General features: G+C 43.4%; 1 protein-coding gene across 12 annotated transcripts in view; it reads right to left on the bottom strand.

Annotated features, from left to right (window-relative positions):
- Positions 1-10,480: 10,480 nt before the first annotated feature.
- LOC147031675 (uncharacterized) overlaps positions 10,481-17,527 on the bottom strand; it is a 232,541-nt gene continuing 225,494 nt past the window's right edge. For 11 of the 12 annotated variants that reach the window (XM_085851877.1, XM_085851946.1, XM_085851941.1 and 8 more), the window contains 3 exons: positions 15,378-15,463; positions 15,188-15,217; positions 10,481-14,904 (listed from right to left, as the gene is read on the bottom strand). In XM_085851877.1, the coding sequence (XP_085708003.1) occupies positions 14,764-14,904; positions 15,188-15,217; positions 15,378-15,463 (257 nt within the window). In that variant the 3' untranslated portion in view covers positions 10,481-14,763. The remainder of the gene's footprint in view (positions 14,905-15,187; positions 15,218-15,377; positions 15,464-17,527) is intronic. The other variant, XM_085851870.1, reaches the window with a different exon arrangement.

The raw sequence follows: 17,527 nt of genomic DNA on the forward strand, positions 1-17,527 counted from the left end.
ATAAATAATTAAAGGTGGTGTGTGGGTTGTGGAATCGTTTTCGGTAAATAAATAAATAATTGGAGGTGGTGTGTGGATCGTGGAATTGTTTACGGAAAATAAATAAATAATTGGAGGCGGAGTGTGGGTCGTGGAATCGTTTTCGGTAAATAAATAAATAATTGGAGGTGGTGTGTGGGTCGTGGAATCGTTTTCGGTAAATAAATAAATAATTGGAGGTGGTGTGTGGATCGTGGAATCGTTTTCGGTAAATAAATAAATAATTGGAGGCGGAGTGTAGGTCGTGGAATAGTTTTCGGTCAATAAAAAAATAATTTGAGGTGGTGTGTGGGTCGTGGAATTGTTTTCGGTAAATAAAAAAATAATTTGAAGTGGTGTGTGGGTGGGGAATAGTTTTCGGTAAATAAATAAATAATTGGAGGTGATGTGTGGGTCGTGGAATAGTTTTCGGTAAATAAATAAATAATTGGAGGTGGTGTGTGGGTCGTGGAATCGTTTTCAATAAATAAATAAATAATTGGAGGCAGAGTGTGGGTCGTGGAATCGTTTTTGGTAAATAAATAAATAATTGGAGGTGGTGTGTGGGTCGTGGAATCGTTTTTGGTAAATAAATAATTAATTAAAGGTGGTGTGTGGGTCGTGGAATCGTTTTCGGTAAATAAATAAACATATTATTAGAAATCCACAAAGACAGAAATGCCGGTGATTCCATTTATTTTGGATCCTTTTCACTTTAGTCAATAACGTTTGGATCGAGGAGAGATCGAAGGTGGAACGACGGTGTAGTTCCTTACAAACACTGTATACACACCTTAAATGATGGAAATAGACACCCGATTTTTGAAGGACGACCATTTGAAAAATAAAACCTCAATCAAAAATCGGCTCGAGTAAAATTTTCTAAATATCTCTGTGTTTAATTCCGAAGTCTCGTTTCTCTACATTCAAAACTGAAGGACAAGTATTGAAAATACTGTACGCGGTTTTTCGGCCGCTGCACAGCAACGGGTGGTTGCTAGGCAACGAAATTCAAACGCGCACCTTCCCAGTATATATTCCACCTCTTGGCAAAGTTTCATCGAAATCGGTTTGCTGGTTCGTGCTGTGGAGTCTCGCGTTGCAGACACACACACACACACACACACACACACACACACACACACACACACACACACACACACACACACACACACACACACACACACAACCTGACAATAAGGGATATCTAGCAAATATTGTGAATCCAACAGACAAACAAACAGACAAACAAACCAGACGATTACAATATCCCGCTCCTTCCCTCCGGGGGGGGGGGGGGGGGCGGGATAACAATGGTGTCTGTTCATGTCAAAACCACCACAGAATAATACATATACGCAAAAAGTAAGTGTAAGTACTTTACACTTTTACAAACAGATTCCATCACGAAAAGAAACTCAAAACCTCATCAGTGTCCCACTGATCACCCACAATATCCAGGCTCAAAAGATGAGCCTGCTCCATTTTTACTCGTGCCGAAACCATACCTTTAAAGCACAAAAGCACATTTGCATTTTTCCCCTTCAATTCTGCTTTCCTGGTTTTATAAATTGCCAGTTTAGCAATGCCCAACAGAAAAGACAAAAACGAGAGGACTGGTTTACTTTTATAATTCCCCCTCCCCCCCCCCCCAATTCCATAAATAAAGACCGGAAAGGAAAAAACAAAATTAAATTTATAAAAAAGCTGTTGAAGGAAGAGAAAGAGGGGTACCAATCTCTTACATTCAATAAAAACGTGGGCAACATTTTCAATCAAATCACAAAAAGGACAAGAAATTAGAACAGAAGAATTAAACTTATGGAGTAATGTCTGTGTGACCAGGGCTTGATGTGCTATTCTCCAATTCAGGTCTCCATTTTGCCCAAGAGTTGGAGAACTATACATTTTGTTCCACACTGGAGTTAAAAAAGCTCCAGCAGGTAAGGTCTCATTCCACCGATTTTTCAACAGTTTTGTAAAACCAGGTATACATGCTTCCAGAAATTTGTTGTAGATAGCCGTTTTCCCCATGACGTGAAACACCAATTTCCTCTAAGTTTGAGGAGAACACACCCTCTTGTTTTTTTGAGGCAGTTTGAAGTTCAGGGAAATAGAAACGTGAGTCTCCCACTTCATCCACCCCAGTCCACCCGATGTTTAGTCTATGAAAGGTTTGAATTACTGCTTTCAAGACATTTTCCACAATACGAGCAGAACGAACACCAGTTTTTTAATGAAAGTGAGCTTACAGGTAGCCAGGCATTCAAGGATGGCTGCAACAGGTCTCGCACTCTGTTTATTCCAACACTGGGGAAGCAATGCATAAAGGACCTGGAGGTTGAAATTCTAGAGAATAAAGGATACCGAACTAATGGCTCATGTACAAACTTTTGGGCATCGTATGATACCTCTAAACGTTGCACTCCGAGGACTTGCCAAGCATTCAAAAGGCTCTGATGAAAACTGGGGAGCTGAGACATGTCAACGTGTTGCAGGTCGATGAGGAAAAGTTCACGGTCATATTTCAGACCTTCCACTTTCTGCAAACAAGCGTTTGTGAGAGGTCGCCAAGGAACACACTCACTGTACAGTAGGGCGCTTAATCGTGGAAATCCAGAATGCCATTATCCGACTTGGGATATGCATCAGATTTTGACCACCCGCATTTCGGGGTTTGCAGGCCACGTCTGGGCCCAGCCAATGGTGGCCACCCCAGAAAAAATCAGTCAGAACCCTCTGAATGCCTGTGATCAAGTATCTCAGAGGTTCAAGTGGGATAACGCTATGCCAAATAAATGGAACCACCAGGCTGTTTATGATTGATACCCGTGTCTTAAGCGAGAGAAGTTGGTACAATCTTCTCCACCTTGCCAGTTTCAATTTAATTTTTTCCAGGAAGTTCTCCCAATTTTTTTGTTCATACACTTCAATTCCTAGAAATAAGCCTAAATATTTAAACCCCTCACTACTCCACTGTATTCCTCCTGGTAAAACAGGCAGGGATGAGGAAGGCGATCTGGGGCCCACCCAAAAAGCTCCACTTTTTTTCCAATTTACCCTTGCAGTAGAAGCAAGCTCAAACTGGGTAAGGCAACGAGAGACCTCAGAAACGTCTCTTTGATTTGTAATAGCAACACAAATATCATCAGCATAAGCTGAAACGACGACTTTGGAGTTTTGTGAAAGAGAGACTCCTAACACTGAGTTCCGAAGTAAAACTAATAAAGGTTCAACGGATAGATTGTAGAGCATGCCTGATAGCGCACAGCCCTGACGGATGCCTCGCTGAAAGGGGAAGGGGTAACAAAGACCATTATTAACCTTCAGCAAACAAGATGCATTTTTGTACAATAACTGAACATAAGCAATAAATTTTTCCCCAAACCCTGTTCTCCTTAATACATCAAACAAAAAAGAATGGTTAACATTGTCAAAAGCTTTTTCTTGATCTAAAAGTAATTAACCAAAACCAGGAGATGTAGTTTGACCGAGACTGATCAAATCTCTCACCAAAAAAATATGATCATATATGGAACATTCTGGAACACAGTATGATTGATCAGTGCCAATCAAGAAAGAGATGACTTCCTTTAGACAGGTTGCAAGTGCTTTTGACAATATTTTATAGTCCGTGTTGAGGAGTGACACAGGCCGCCAATTTGCGGTCTCATGCAGGTTTCCTTTCTTCGGAAGGAGACACAAAACTGCCCTCCGGCAGCTCAATGACAATTCACCTTGTTCAACACTCTCCTGAAAGACCTCAAGAAGAGTAGGGCCGAGAATGTCCCAGAAAGCCTTATGAAATTCAGCCGGATGGCCGTCTAGTCCAGGGGCTTTCCCATCCTTGCTATCCTTGAGCGCAGCAGTAAGTTCTCCAAGAGAAATGCCAGGCTCAAGCAATTGCTGTTGGTCTTCAGACAGAGAAGGGAGCTGTTCAAGCATCGCCTTCCTGTTCTCCTCATTCACAGCTCTTTTTGCGAAGAGTTTAGAAAAATAGTCTTGTAGTTCATGCTTGATATCACTCTGGGAGGTCAACAAATCACCACCAGAAGAGCGCAAAGCATGGATTTGTTGAGAGGTCCTGAGCATTTTTTCCAAATTGAAGAACCCTTTGTTTGGTGTGTCAAGTTGGATTTTTTCGTTCCACAGTCGGACGAAAGCACCGGCCGCCCGCTCTTTCACCATTTCAGCCAGAAGGGTCTTTTTCTCCGACAACTGCTGGACATTCACGCGAGACAATCCAGCTTTCTGCTCACAGATAAGTAAATCGTTTTTTAAAGCAGATATCACACCAAAAGCGTTGTATGTGCTGTAAGAGCAGGATTGTTGGCAAAAACATTTGATTTGGGACTTTGTGCAGTCCCACCATTGTCTTAAGTTCAAATATGAACCCTTTTGTGACTCGCATTTTTCCCAAACCATTTTAAAAGCTTCTATAAAATGTGCACTTTGTAAAAGTTTCAAATTAAAAGTCCAATATGCACTTCCGCAGACATGATGAGGAAAGCCACACACCATGACAATCATGTTATGATCGGAAAAACCAGACGGCCCTATATAAGAGTTCTTAACAATGTTTACCATTTCATGATTAACATAAAATCTGTCGAGGCGAGCCATCGTCAAAATATTTCTTGATGCACAAACCCATGAATACTGACAGATATTACGGTTTTGTACCCACCACACATTCCACCAGTTTAAACTTTTTTACGAGCTGTGCCAAAGGCCTTGCACTGGGTGGATGAGGCTCACAAGTGTTCCGATCAAGTTGTGGGTTGAGGGTGCAGTTGTAGTCACTCCCCAGACACAACAACATGGTTAAGTCAATGGTGCTTACAAACTCTGCCAACTTGTACAGAAAGGCACCTCTTTCAGAGTTAGCACTAAGACAGTAAACATTTGTCATGCAAATCTTTAGGTTACTACTGACAAATTGCACAGACAGTAAGTAACCTTTGCAAATTTCCTTATATTACAAGTTATCTCCGAAGGCTGGAGTCGAGGATGCAACACTATTGCCACACCAGCCTTGGCCTCAACAAGCACACTCGAGAAAAAAAGACAACCTTTAAAGATTTTACACCACTCATCCTCAGTAGACCGATTTCCATGCATCTCCTGTGGCATTAGCACATCAATTTTTTTCATTTTGGAAGAGCTGAAATACCTGGAGGCGACGTACACAACTGTGGCCCCCATTGATGTTCAGGGATGCTACTTTTATCTCCATTCTGTTAGTTATTCTTGAAGCTCTTTACCAGCCCGAGTAACACATTTCCTTAACCCTTGGAACTGAGGCTCTGACATGTTAACCTGATAAGGATCACGAATCATACTCCTTGCAGTTTTAATGAAATCGTGTAAATTCGGGAAGTAATCTTTGATTTTTCGTATCTTTTCCTGAATGTCTCATCCAGGAATTTAATCACATTTTCTTGAGACACTAAGGTTGTGTCGTTTCCCCCTTCATCCTCTTGAAAGCTTAAAGTACTAAAATGTGGGGTCGAAGAGGTTTCATCTGAATCAAGTGCTTCATCTCTGGCCTCTCCTATTACTTGTGGAACATTTACTTTTGGCTCAACAGAAAGTTCTGCTCTGTTTCTGGACCCCTCCGAATTTGCCTTGTCCATGTCCTTCCCCTCTACAACCCTTACATGATCATCTGTGAGGGAGGGGATGACATTTAACTCACAGGGATTTTCCCCTTTATCTATTCTCCATCACTGTCAGACATAGCTGTTTACTCGTCTGAACAAGTTTTGCTAACAGGACAAACACTTAAAACATCCTGAGATACCTCACCGTTCTCTGTGTCCCACTCAGAGTCGGCCAGTGGAACAAGCGAAGTTTCCACATCCGCACATGACTCCGGTACCACCAAGGGGTTTCCAATGTGAGACGTCCCTTGGAGGTTCACCGAGCCTGACACGATCTGGACCTTATTCTGCTCCTTAGCATCAAAGGCATCAACGTTTGACCGTTTTTGGCCTTTTTTCCTGGTATCCGTAAGATACCTCCATATCGTCCACGCTGTCCTGTACAGTGGATGGTAAAGGAGAGGAAGCAACCACTTTCACTTCCCCGTTTGGTGGGGGTGGATTAATTACGTCACGATTACACACCCTCTCTCCAACGCCGGTCGGGGTGGACGAGTCCAATTCGTTGAACACCTCACCGGGGGGGGGGGCTCGGCTCCCGATTCACCTTCTCCCCATTAGTTTGTGGTGAGGAAGAATCGTTCCTCACCGCACCTTCACTTTTTTGCGGTGTAACCGCATTGGGATCCACACTCTTCACGTGCCCGTAAGCTCCACACCCAAAACACGTCATAACCTCTGACGAGGCAAACATTTTACATTCAAACCCTTCGATTTTTACACCGAGTACAACATTCAGTGTTTTACCATGTTCAGGTAGAATCATATAAACCACTCTTTTAAAGGACATGACGTGTTTACATTTATCGCTAACATGACGCATCGGCACCATAGAGATCCTCGACACAACTTTACCGAACTTGTTTAACTGGTTACACTAGTCCTGGTTCCTTATAAATGGTGGAATATTATTAATGTTAACTTTAACCGTTGGGGCCTGTAAAGCGAACACAGAGAGGTAAGTGTTCGGTTCGATGAACAGGCCATGCTCAACCACCATGGCGACCATGTGTTCCTCGGACACAAACACCACAAACTTCTTATTCATGCGACAAGCAGCACGAATATTATGTAATCCAACGATGTTACCGATGGCGGAAAGCACATCGTTAAGTTCCACCTCACTGGGAGGGAAGCAAAAAACAGCGAGTTTACGAGTTAGTGACTCGAACATCTCGACACGGAAACGTTCACCCGCCATTCTAACTCAAGAAAACAAGTTAGTAAACTTTATCGGGAGAAATAAGGCGTTTTCACAAACACCAAGAAATCAACGATTAAAGTTGAGAATTAACAAAGAACACGGTTGCAGTGAACGAGAAAAACCTCGTCCGGCGGCCATGACAGGCCTTCGGCCTACGATTTTCTCGACACGAAACTGTGGTCTCTCACTCTCTCACTCAATCACTCTCTCATCTCCAGACAGGAAGGAAAAAAAAAACACGGGAAAAGTCCACAAGTAAAAAACGAACATATGGGAAACAAAAAATGGGGAAAGTGGAAACACCAAACAGCAGAGGAGGGGTACTCACGACACGAAGCAAAGAGCAGCCATGACAGTACACACAACGTACCAAGTCAGCAGGGGGGCGAGAGGAGAGAGAGGTATAGAGAGAGAGAGAGAGAGAGAGGTATAGAGAGAGAGAGAGAGAGAGAGAGAGAGAGAGAGAGAGGTATAGAGAGAGAGAGAGAGAGGTATAGAGAGAGAGAGAGAGGTATAGAGAGAGAGAGAGAGAGAGAGAGAGAGAGAGAGAGAGAGAGAGAGAGAGAGAGAGAGAGAGAGAGAGAGAGAGAGAGAGAGAGAGAGAGAGAGAGAGAGAGAGAGAGAGAGAGAGAGAGAGAGAGAGAGAGAGAGAGAGAGAGAGAGAGAGAGAGAGAGAGAGAGAGAGAGAGAGAGAGAGAGAGAGAGAGAGAGAGGTATAGAGAGAGAGAGAGAGAGGTATAGAGAGAGAGAGAGGTATAGAGAGAGAGAAAGAGAGAGAGAGAGAGAGAGAGAGAGAGAGAGAGAGAGAGAGAGAGAGAGAGAGAGAGAGAGAGAGAGAGAGAGAGAGAGAGAGAGAGAGAGAGAGAGAGAGAGAGAGAGAGAGGGAGAGAGAGAGAGAGAGAGAGAGAGAGAGAGAGAGAGAGAGAGAGAGAGAGAGAGAGAGAGAGAGAGAGAGAGAGAGGTATAGAGAGAGAGAGAGAGAGAGAGAGAGAGAGAGAGAGAGAGGTATAGAGAGAGAGAGAGAGAGAGAGAGAGAGAGAGAGGTATAGAGAGAGAGAGAGAGGTATAGAGAGAGAGAGAGAGAGAGAGAGAGAGAGAGAGAGAGAGGTATAGAGAGAGAGAGAGGTATAGAGAGAGAGAGAGAGAGAGAGGTATAGAGAGAGAGAGAGAGAGAGAGAGAGAGAGAGAGAGAGAGAGAGAGAGAGAGAGAGAGAGAGAGAGAGAGAGAGAGAGAGAGAGAGAGAGAGAGAGAGAGAGAGAGAGAGAGAGAGAGAGAGAGAGAGAGAGAGAGAGAGAGAGAGAGAGAGAGAGAGAGAGAGAGAGGTATAGAGAGAGAGAGGTATGGAGAGGTATAGAGAGGTATAGAGAGGTGTGGAGAGGTAGAGAGGTGGAGAGGTAGAGAGGTAGAGAGGTAGAGAGGTAGAGAGAGAGGGATAGAGAGAGAGAGAGGTAGAGAGGTAGAGAGGTAGAGAGGTAGAGAGGAAGAGAGGTAGAGAGATAGGGAGGTAGAGAGGGAGAGAGGTAAAGAGATAGAGAGGGAGAGAGGTAGAGAGGTAGAGAGATAGAGAGGTAGAGAGGTAGAGAGAGAGAGAGAGAGAGAGAGGTAGAGAGAGAGGTAGAGAGAGAGGTAGAGAGAGAGGTAGAGAGAGAGGTAGAGAGAGAAAGAAAAAAAAAAAAAAAAGATCTGAATGAATAACATCAGTGCTATTTTTAGAATAAATAGAATTTCCAGGAAAATGATGTATTTAAACTCTATTGAAAATAATAACTTTAATAGGCTTCCAGAAAATCTCACTAAATTTGGCTATAATGTAATCATTTGAGTTTCCTTACAAGGAACTTTAACACTGGCCTGTTGGCACCGTTAAGCATGCGCAATGGTTACCAACCTATGGTTGTCTATCTTGTTTTTTTTTTTCCAATGAACATCGAGCAAGGAAGCAGCACGTACTTTAAAAAGCATTTGGTATGATTCGGCTGAGACTTGAAGCACCAACCTCCCAGGCTCAGAGCGGACACTCTAAGAGTCAAATCATTACACCGCCACCGAGTCTGGTCAGAGTAAAACATCAAAACAAAACAGATGTACTGTAATCCATTGCGCTGACTCAGGGAATTTACAAGTCAGGATAGTAAGGGATAAACGGTGCATAAGACTGGTTATCCTGTGGCGTTTATTCTCCATACATAAAACACCCTGCAACCCATGCCAACAGAAAATGGGCTTCGTGGAACACCGGTCACATTTTCCATCCAATTATCATGTAATCTTGTTTCAAACAAAAGTTCTCCATCCATGGGTAGGCGCTCCTTTTACAGTAAAGTGTTTTTGGTTGGTTAAAAATTAGGTGAAGTCCTCCCCCCTCCCCCCCCCTACCCACCAACATGTTGAAAGTTTTGTGTCAATCGCTCAAGTGGTTGCAGAGAAAACTAACTTCGTAACCAAACTAGAAAGCATCTGAAAATGCAAGGCCAATCCGCTTTGTATTCGACTTATTTTCTGTGTGAAACATGAAAACAGCTAAAAAAAACTAGAAGGGCACTCTGTGAAGCGCATACCTCCACCGCGCAATGCCTGATCCACGAGAACATGTCGGGCCCAATACATTTTTGAAATATCATGCGATACAGGATGTCATTTGTGTTCCGATCTCTCAATGGTGAAGAATCACTTTAAGGATTAAATAATTCTCGTATCCAGATCTGGATCCGGATATTCACCAAAATTGAATCGGTTCTTCCTTGTCATACACCCTGCATGTCCACCAAGTTTAATCCGAATCAGTCCACAACTTTTTGAGACATCGTGCAAAATATCGTTTTTGGCCCAATCTCTCAATGGTGAAGAATCACTTTAAAAATTCTAGTAGACGGATCCGGATCCGGATCCGGATCTTCACCGAAATCTAATCAGTTCGTCCTTTGTCACGCACTGAACCTGTCCACAACTTTTTGAGATATCCTGCACACAAACAGACAAATAAACACAGACAAAGGGGTGAAAACATAACCTCCTTCACCTTCAGTGGCAGAGGTAATTAGATACAAAAAAAATTTACGATTTCCGGAGAACTTTGCCTTTGACCTTTTGCTCAAACAAACAAAAAAGGGTTTGACCTTTTGATTGATGAACCAATTCAGTGACCCAATATGCAAATTATTAAAATTTCAGCTCAATCGGATGAAAATTGACAATGTGATGTCAAGTTATGTTTTTGACTAAATTATTAATTTGTCTTCTCCATATTCTCATCATTTGATAAAATTACGGTGGAAAAAAAACAACCAAGTGAGGACCTCGGCCGACATTCCATAACATGGTCAAGGATGGTTGTTGACGCCTATTACTAGCTTCATAAACTGAGTTCAAATTAACTCATGCATCAGATTGGCTCGACAAAAAAAGATAATCTTGTATAACTTACTTGGTTAACACTCATGACTTGTGGCTCCCACAAAGTGCTTCCACCTCCTCTACTACCACAACCCGATAATTGAACCACCTTTTCAACAGGGGAAATCTACCACGAAGGTCCGGCGTACCATTGTTCAGCAATGCTTAAATACTTTCAGGAAAACATGACGAAGTAAAAGGTAAAGTAAAAAGCAATCTTTATTACGATTTTGTGACATTGAAAATAATCGAGAATGACATGACCATCATGCAACTGTGGTCAATGTTTGTTTGTGTTTTTTTTTAACAAATGTGTGAAAAGATTTTATTGTTTTCTTAAAAGAATAATATGAAGGCATTTTCATTTCCTTCTTCGTGTTTCACAACCTGATTTTTACAGTAAAGTGTTTTGTGTGGTTCAAAATGAGGGTGACAAAAAAAAAAGAAAAGCCATGACCAAGCAACACAAAGAAATTGTCACAGTATTACGGCACTGGGATTAAAACCAGGAACCTTCAATGTATGCAGGTGGATTTTTAGATCACTCCTGCACCACTGACCAACCTAATGGGACAAAAAAAAGTCCAGAAGCGGAAACAGTTGAAAATGTGGATTTGATGAGGAAACAAAACAACAACATAGCTGCACAAAACACACGTACGGAGCTAAAGACAATCATCAAATTTATTGGTATGCCAAATTGCATCTCTCAAGGCACGTAACATTGTCTCAACATTCCACCGATTTCACTCAACAGAAAAGCCCTTCATTGAAAACAACACACAATTTGCTCCTGGCGTTTCTCTCTGGCTTTGGTCTTTGCATCTCCTCCGTTATGCCTCACCCTATGACTATCTCCTTCCCTTTCTTCCTCTCTTCCATTCAAAACACCATATCCCCTCATGCCCCACCTTTTCTTTTCCTCCTATATGTCTCATCACGATTTTTCAAAACAGTAATATTCAACAGATTGCCATCTTGGCACAGTGGTGCAGGTCGATGAATCATAAACTTCCATCTTTCGGGAGGGGATGTTAAGCTGACAACCCTGTTTGATGGTGAACGTTAAGGTCCCAATGGTTATTCTTGTTGAAATTATTATTATAGGCCATTGTGTACGAGAAGCCCATTTCTCTGGATAAATTCAAAATGCCTGCTTTCATTACTGCCAGGAGAGCAATAGAGAGCCATCCGGTGTATTTCTCGCCAAAGACGGTGCTTCAACAGAACCTAATCTGTTACCAGATAGGCAGATCAGATATTTAGTTTGATTTGGTTTATTGATTTTGTATCAGTTGTTTGATCTGGTTGAGACAACGATTTTACTGTGTAGAATTTGCATGCTTTATGTGTTTGCTGGATGAGATTATTTTACACTCCCTTTGTTATCTTTCCTCTGGATGTCTGGATTGTACCTTACAATGACTGAATGAAAATTCAGGGAGATGCAATTCATTGTTTTCAGTCAGCGACGTAAACAGTTCTTTGGGAGAACCCAGTTGAAACTCATTGGCAGCTGATTATAACAGATGCTCTGGTGCTTCTTCCCTGCCATGGACATTCAATCGATGTCAGAATCACAAGATCGGTGAGGGGTGACATAATGGTCTGAAAAGTTCTGGGGATCAAGCGCAAAGGAACCATACCTGTGTAGCCAGGTTGAGCCTTCAGATTGGCTCACACTAGAAGGGGTTGTCTCGGGTTGGCTATTTTGCTATAATGGAAACCGAATGATACAGTGATTGAGAGTAGGATTTGAGTGCTCTGGAGATGAAGTGGAGACAGCAAATGTTGGCGACAAAGCCAGAGCTTTGGCATGGGAACCTAGGGCTGGGGGAACATTTGTATATTTTGTGTTTTAAAGTCCATCTCAATGCACAGAGACTCAAGAGCAAGGCTGTTTCCTTCATGATTCGTCATTGCGTTGGAGTGAAGGATTTATAATCTGAACATGCCTCTGCAACCAAATAATCTTTGCTGGTTTGTGGAAGTTCATATCAATGTACGACATGTTTGAATAAATAATTGAATGATATTGTATGGAAGCTGCGACTGAAAAAGTGTGCAGAAATTAAATAAATTAGTTTACTTTTCAAAATGGCCTGGCTCCATTCTTTCTGTGCATGTCGTGGTGTGAATTTGAACTTGGGGAAAATAAATTATTGATCACAATTTTCAAGGGCAATATCACTCAGCCAATCTTTGTGATTGGATCGCAGTGAAGTTTTCTGGACCATCGGGGCTATGGTGCATCGTTCCTGGGAAAGTCATTTGGACCCCAAGGATGGTTCTGAGACCCCAGCTTGTGACAAATCTTCTGAGATAGAGGTAGGTGCTTCACCACACTGTTTGCCTCATTCCTCGTACCATGACCTATTCTGTCCATCATTTCTTACCCGTTACATCCAAAAGGCTGTATCCAAAGCACATCTCTTCTCTGAAGAGGCACCTCACCTCTTTCCTCCCCTCCCTTACATCCTAGCCGTTTACCTTCCCTCTCCTGATGTGCAAATTTGCATGAATTTGAAATTCGGAAGTTGTTCCATCATCTTTGGTAGGATTTATATGCCTCACTTAGTCTTTGTCCCTGAGTTTCTATTTTTAACCTTAAAAGCAAAACTTCGACAAGGCAATCCAGTGATTACTGCTCCAATTTTGACTCCAATCTGGTCGGTGTAACAGAGAATAAAAGACTACCCATCCTTCTCCGTCTGCACCTTATTCCCTTGAACCCACTGCAGCCTCCTGGAAACTGTTACTTTTTCATTTGAGATGCCAGAGAAGAGAAAGTTTTTAACCAGACTCGACTCTACCTTGGCGATCAGTCCAGCAAGAACCAATGCCCGCATACTCAAATCCTGCCCGGCTTCTCTCTTTCTTATCCTCTGTCTGCCCTCTTCAGCCTGTCCTTCACCTCAGGTCACCTTCTATAAGCTTGGAAAACAGGCAACTTCACTTTAATACAAAAGGAGGGTGCAAAAACAGATCTTCTCAACTCCAAGCCATTGAGATTAATTCCAATTCATTATGAATAAAGTAATGGAGTCAGTCCATCACCACAGCTGAGTTCAAGCCTTTCCTTTTTCTCAAACAGCCTAATGTACGATGTCGATGTCTATATCTCTGACTATGAGTTTGGATTCCATCCCAGTCACTCGACTTTTGATATGCTGGTGATTCTCTCTCAACAATGCATGGAAGTCACGAATTTTAAGCAAGAGGTCAGGTGCTGGAAATATTTTGGGCATTCGATAGTCTGACATCCTGCTTTGCTTGCCAAGCTTTCTGTTTTGGAATGCAAGGTCACCTTGCATTCCAAAATTCCACCTTGTTTCCTGGCTTGCTGACTTCCTCCATTCACTTTCAGTGCGTAGATCTCAACGAAATCCTCTCGTATGCTCTTCCATGCTGGAGTGCCCCAAGACAGCATCTTGGGTGAAGTTCTGTTCCTCATATACATATTTCTCTCTCTCCAATATTCTGGAAAACACTATTTTCCTCTTTGCAGATGGCACCGCATTATCCTGCTCAATTACATAACCTACCGACAGTCCAGTAGAGGCGGCTTCCCTCTCTGCTCACCTGAAAAGGATCAAATACTGGTCTAACATTTACAATCAATCACTAGAAAAAGTTCAGTCCCTCAAACTTCTGGGCCTCACCATCAGTTATAAGCTCTCCTTGACAGACTATGCATTAAAGCTAGCCCTCAAAGCCAGCCACAAACTGGGTATCCTTTGTCATGCCAAATCCTTCTTCGGTAAATCTGTCGAACTTTTTAAAGCCAACAAGACATTTTGTCTGTCGATCAATGGAGTACTGCTCTCCCATATGGGCTGGTGCCCAAGCTTCACACCTGCCTCTTCCAGATACTGTGGAATCCAAAGCTGTCAGCATCATTGGCCTCTCCCACAAAGAAGCTGATGCACAGAGTGTGCAGGTTAGTGGGATTTCTATTTTCTCGCACTTTCCCTGGGTACACCTCGTGGCTGCACACATTCTTACAGCAACTTCCTCCTTGCGAAACACAAAATACAGGCTGAGTGCTCATCTCAACTACTTTGTTTTTCTTTTTCCCTGCTTGTAGAACACCTTTCCTCAGTCGGTTCAATCCCACCCCTTTCTTCGGGGACTGAAGTTGACAGTACACTACCACCTCAGGTCATCCTCGATCCCTATTCATGATCTTTGCTATCCTCATTAACCACCTCTTATACTCTTACATCTCCATATGTATTTTCAGGTTGCTACATTTCCTTTCTTCTTCTTTCTCCTCCTCCTCAATTATTCATTCCCTTTTTGTGTCCACATGTTGTCCCACTGCCCCCACTGTCAGTGTGTTGAAATTCTATCCTCTGTACCTCGTAATTTCATTCTTCCAGAAGCCTACATTTTGTATACAAAAAAGAAAACATCAAAACCAAGATCCTGTATCTTGAGCACTGAAAAACCATTTGCAGTATCATTCAATTAGGAAGGCAAGTTCATGACAGATAAGAGGTGTTGCCCTCGGCTCCAGTCACAACCACATCCATCCAAAGTCTCATTGACTCAGGAGTTGGAGCAACCAGGTAGAAGGTTCTGTTGCGGGTCTTGACACAGAACGTTAGAGCTGGGTTTGGGCTCTTGGGAGGGAACAGGACAAAAAAAACCAATTAGGATCAAGGCTGCAAGCCAAAGCAATTTTTGGGTTAAGATTTAGTGATGCTTTCAAACTCAAGGTTGGTGTTGCAGTTAGAAGTAAGGTAATGGTAGAGAATATTGTTTGCATTCATCTTAGGTTAGCGGGAAAAAAAAATAAAAGGTTACAAGTTCACAACAGAGTGTCAAGTGGAAAGAGTAAGAATAGGGGAGTTATCATGAGTACACATCTTGGGAAAAGGGGTTGGGTTTACATTCTGTACGTACAGCTGTCTTAGCGAAGGGAAGAAAACTCCACTGTGTCAGGGTGAACGAGAGATGAAGATGAGAGAATACACAGACAGAGCATAAATGCAGTGATAATCAACTCAACAGTAGCATGACAACGATGGTGGCAGAACATAACTAGCATATATTTTGCTAAGCTAAGCAATAGGTGGTGGTTATGAAAAGTTACCTTGTTAGCATTTCTCAGATGATCATAATAAACTTCCTGAATTGCTTGAAAATAAATAATTCCTTTCAGTTTGGTTTCATGTTTGTCTGTGGGAGAAAGTGTGAAAAAGGAAAAGGTCGTTATCCAGGTAACAAAGCGAGTGACAATTAGTAAGAAATAAGGGGAAAATAAAAGATGATGTTATATTTTTGTGGGGCTGGGTCTCGGTGACGAGCACGACCGCTAGGGGGAGCAGTAGAGTCGGCTCCACCGAACACCCGGAATTTAGGTCGTACCTTTCAGATAAATCCGAAAGGTCACGGGTCCCTTATCGGACCGAAGATCGCCAATAGGTCGACCATGTGGGGTAGGGTCAATTGCCAATTTCAATATACCTAAATACCCACACAGTCTAACTACTGGGGAACCACACCCTCGACCGACTCTGTCCGATCCGAGTCGCAGCTAACGACTCGGATCCGGCGTAACCGAGCGGAGTTACCAGAGCCGCGCCGGACCAAATGAACAATTTACCCTCGCTATCTCTCAATACACAGTATGCTAAGCCGATGAAAGAAAAACAGAAACGAGCTGGTACATTCAACAAAAGGGATATTTATTTATAACAATAATCAGGGAGGGGAACACAGAGCAGAGTTATCACGAATAAGAAATGTAATGTAGAATGAGCAAAAGAAAGCACTTTCATGATTCTACTTGACAAGACAGGCCTGCACACTCAAAAAAGAAATGGACCCTGCCGGGTCTTTATTTGGCTCTCCAGCCGAGGAGGATAGTTTGGCTGGGAGTTAGAACGGCTGGCTACCTGGCTGCGAGTGTGCGACTGGTCGATCGCACTTTCGGAGCTCAGGTCGTCGAAGGGCCTGTGAGCTCCTTTGTGAACCACGTGGAGGGACCCGAACCCACACGGTCAGCTTCGCACCAAGCGCCGAGGAGAAGACCAGGGGCGAAGACCGGCGACCACCAAGGAGCGCCCAGCAGGCCAGAACACCGGGGAGCGGGTGGTCGACCAACAACACGACCACCACCTCAGGAACCACGAACTCCGACACTTTGACCAACCACAAGCACCACCAACACGAGCCCCGACACCAGCTCCGACACTTTTTTCCTCGTCCGATCGCGCCGACAAATTATCCCCTCCTTCTCCAGAGGGGAGGAGCCGTCTCCTCGCGACTCGCTCTCCCTCACTGGACGGTTTTGGTGCGCAAATGCGCTCGTCGCCTCTGTCACTGGCCAAAACGGGCGCCAAGTCCGTTGATTGGTCCGGGAGGCGTGGTGACATCACGCGGACCGTCCCTCACACAGTGGAGGAGTCCCATTGGTTGAAGGACGGCAACCTCGCTCGCATCACCCGATTGGCTGGGGTTTCCTGGGAAAGCCACCCTCTGTGCGTGATTGGACAAGGGGTGGAGTCGGAGCTGAGGCGATGAAAATCTCCACCCACGTACGTTGTCGAATGCATGTGGGCAATGGCGTCGGTGTTGTTATCGATCTTGTAGTAATCGTTGTGGATGTGTAAAAAAACCTAACTAAAAAAAAAATAACCCGTAGCGCACACATGTAATTCCCATTAGACAGAAGGGGATGGATTCTAACTGCACACATACTTATCAACATAACTAACTTTGGGACCTGAATGTTGAGTGCGCATGGTTTCCAGATTCTTAACAATACCATCTTTCTGTTTTTCCCCACCCTTTTATCTTCCCCTTCCCCTCTTCAACCAATGAATTCCACTCAGCCATCAAAATTTTCATCGTATATTTTAACCTGTCCTTGCTTCTGCTCACTTTCTGCACGTATCTCTCCATTTAACAACCCTAAACACCCTAATAAGACACACCAAACAGGTGTGATATGCATAGGCATTGATTGATACTTAAAAGTGGGGGTGAGGGTGGGGGGGGGCATTGCAAGTGTATATCATAGAGCCAATAGTCCAAATCCATTGGGACCAAACTCTGTGCAGAGCGTTGGTGCTGCCAAAGTAGTCTCCTTGGCGACTGGGCACAATCCTTGACGGGTCGCCACTCCGCCACAGTATACCAGCATGCTGGCACTCATTTTGCCGACCTCGGAAGGATGACAGGCTGAGTCAACCCCAGCTGGTATTAATTCAACAGCCGAGTGGGATTTGACCTCAGGAC

The sequence above is a fragment of the Eptatretus burgeri genome, chromosome 2 (genome assembly GCF_056783735.1).
Source record: "Eptatretus burgeri isolate ZD-2024b chromosome 2, Ebu_testis_v1, whole genome shotgun sequence".
Lineage (NCBI taxonomy): Eukaryota > Metazoa > Chordata > Myxini > Myxiniformes > Myxinidae > Eptatretus > Eptatretus burgeri.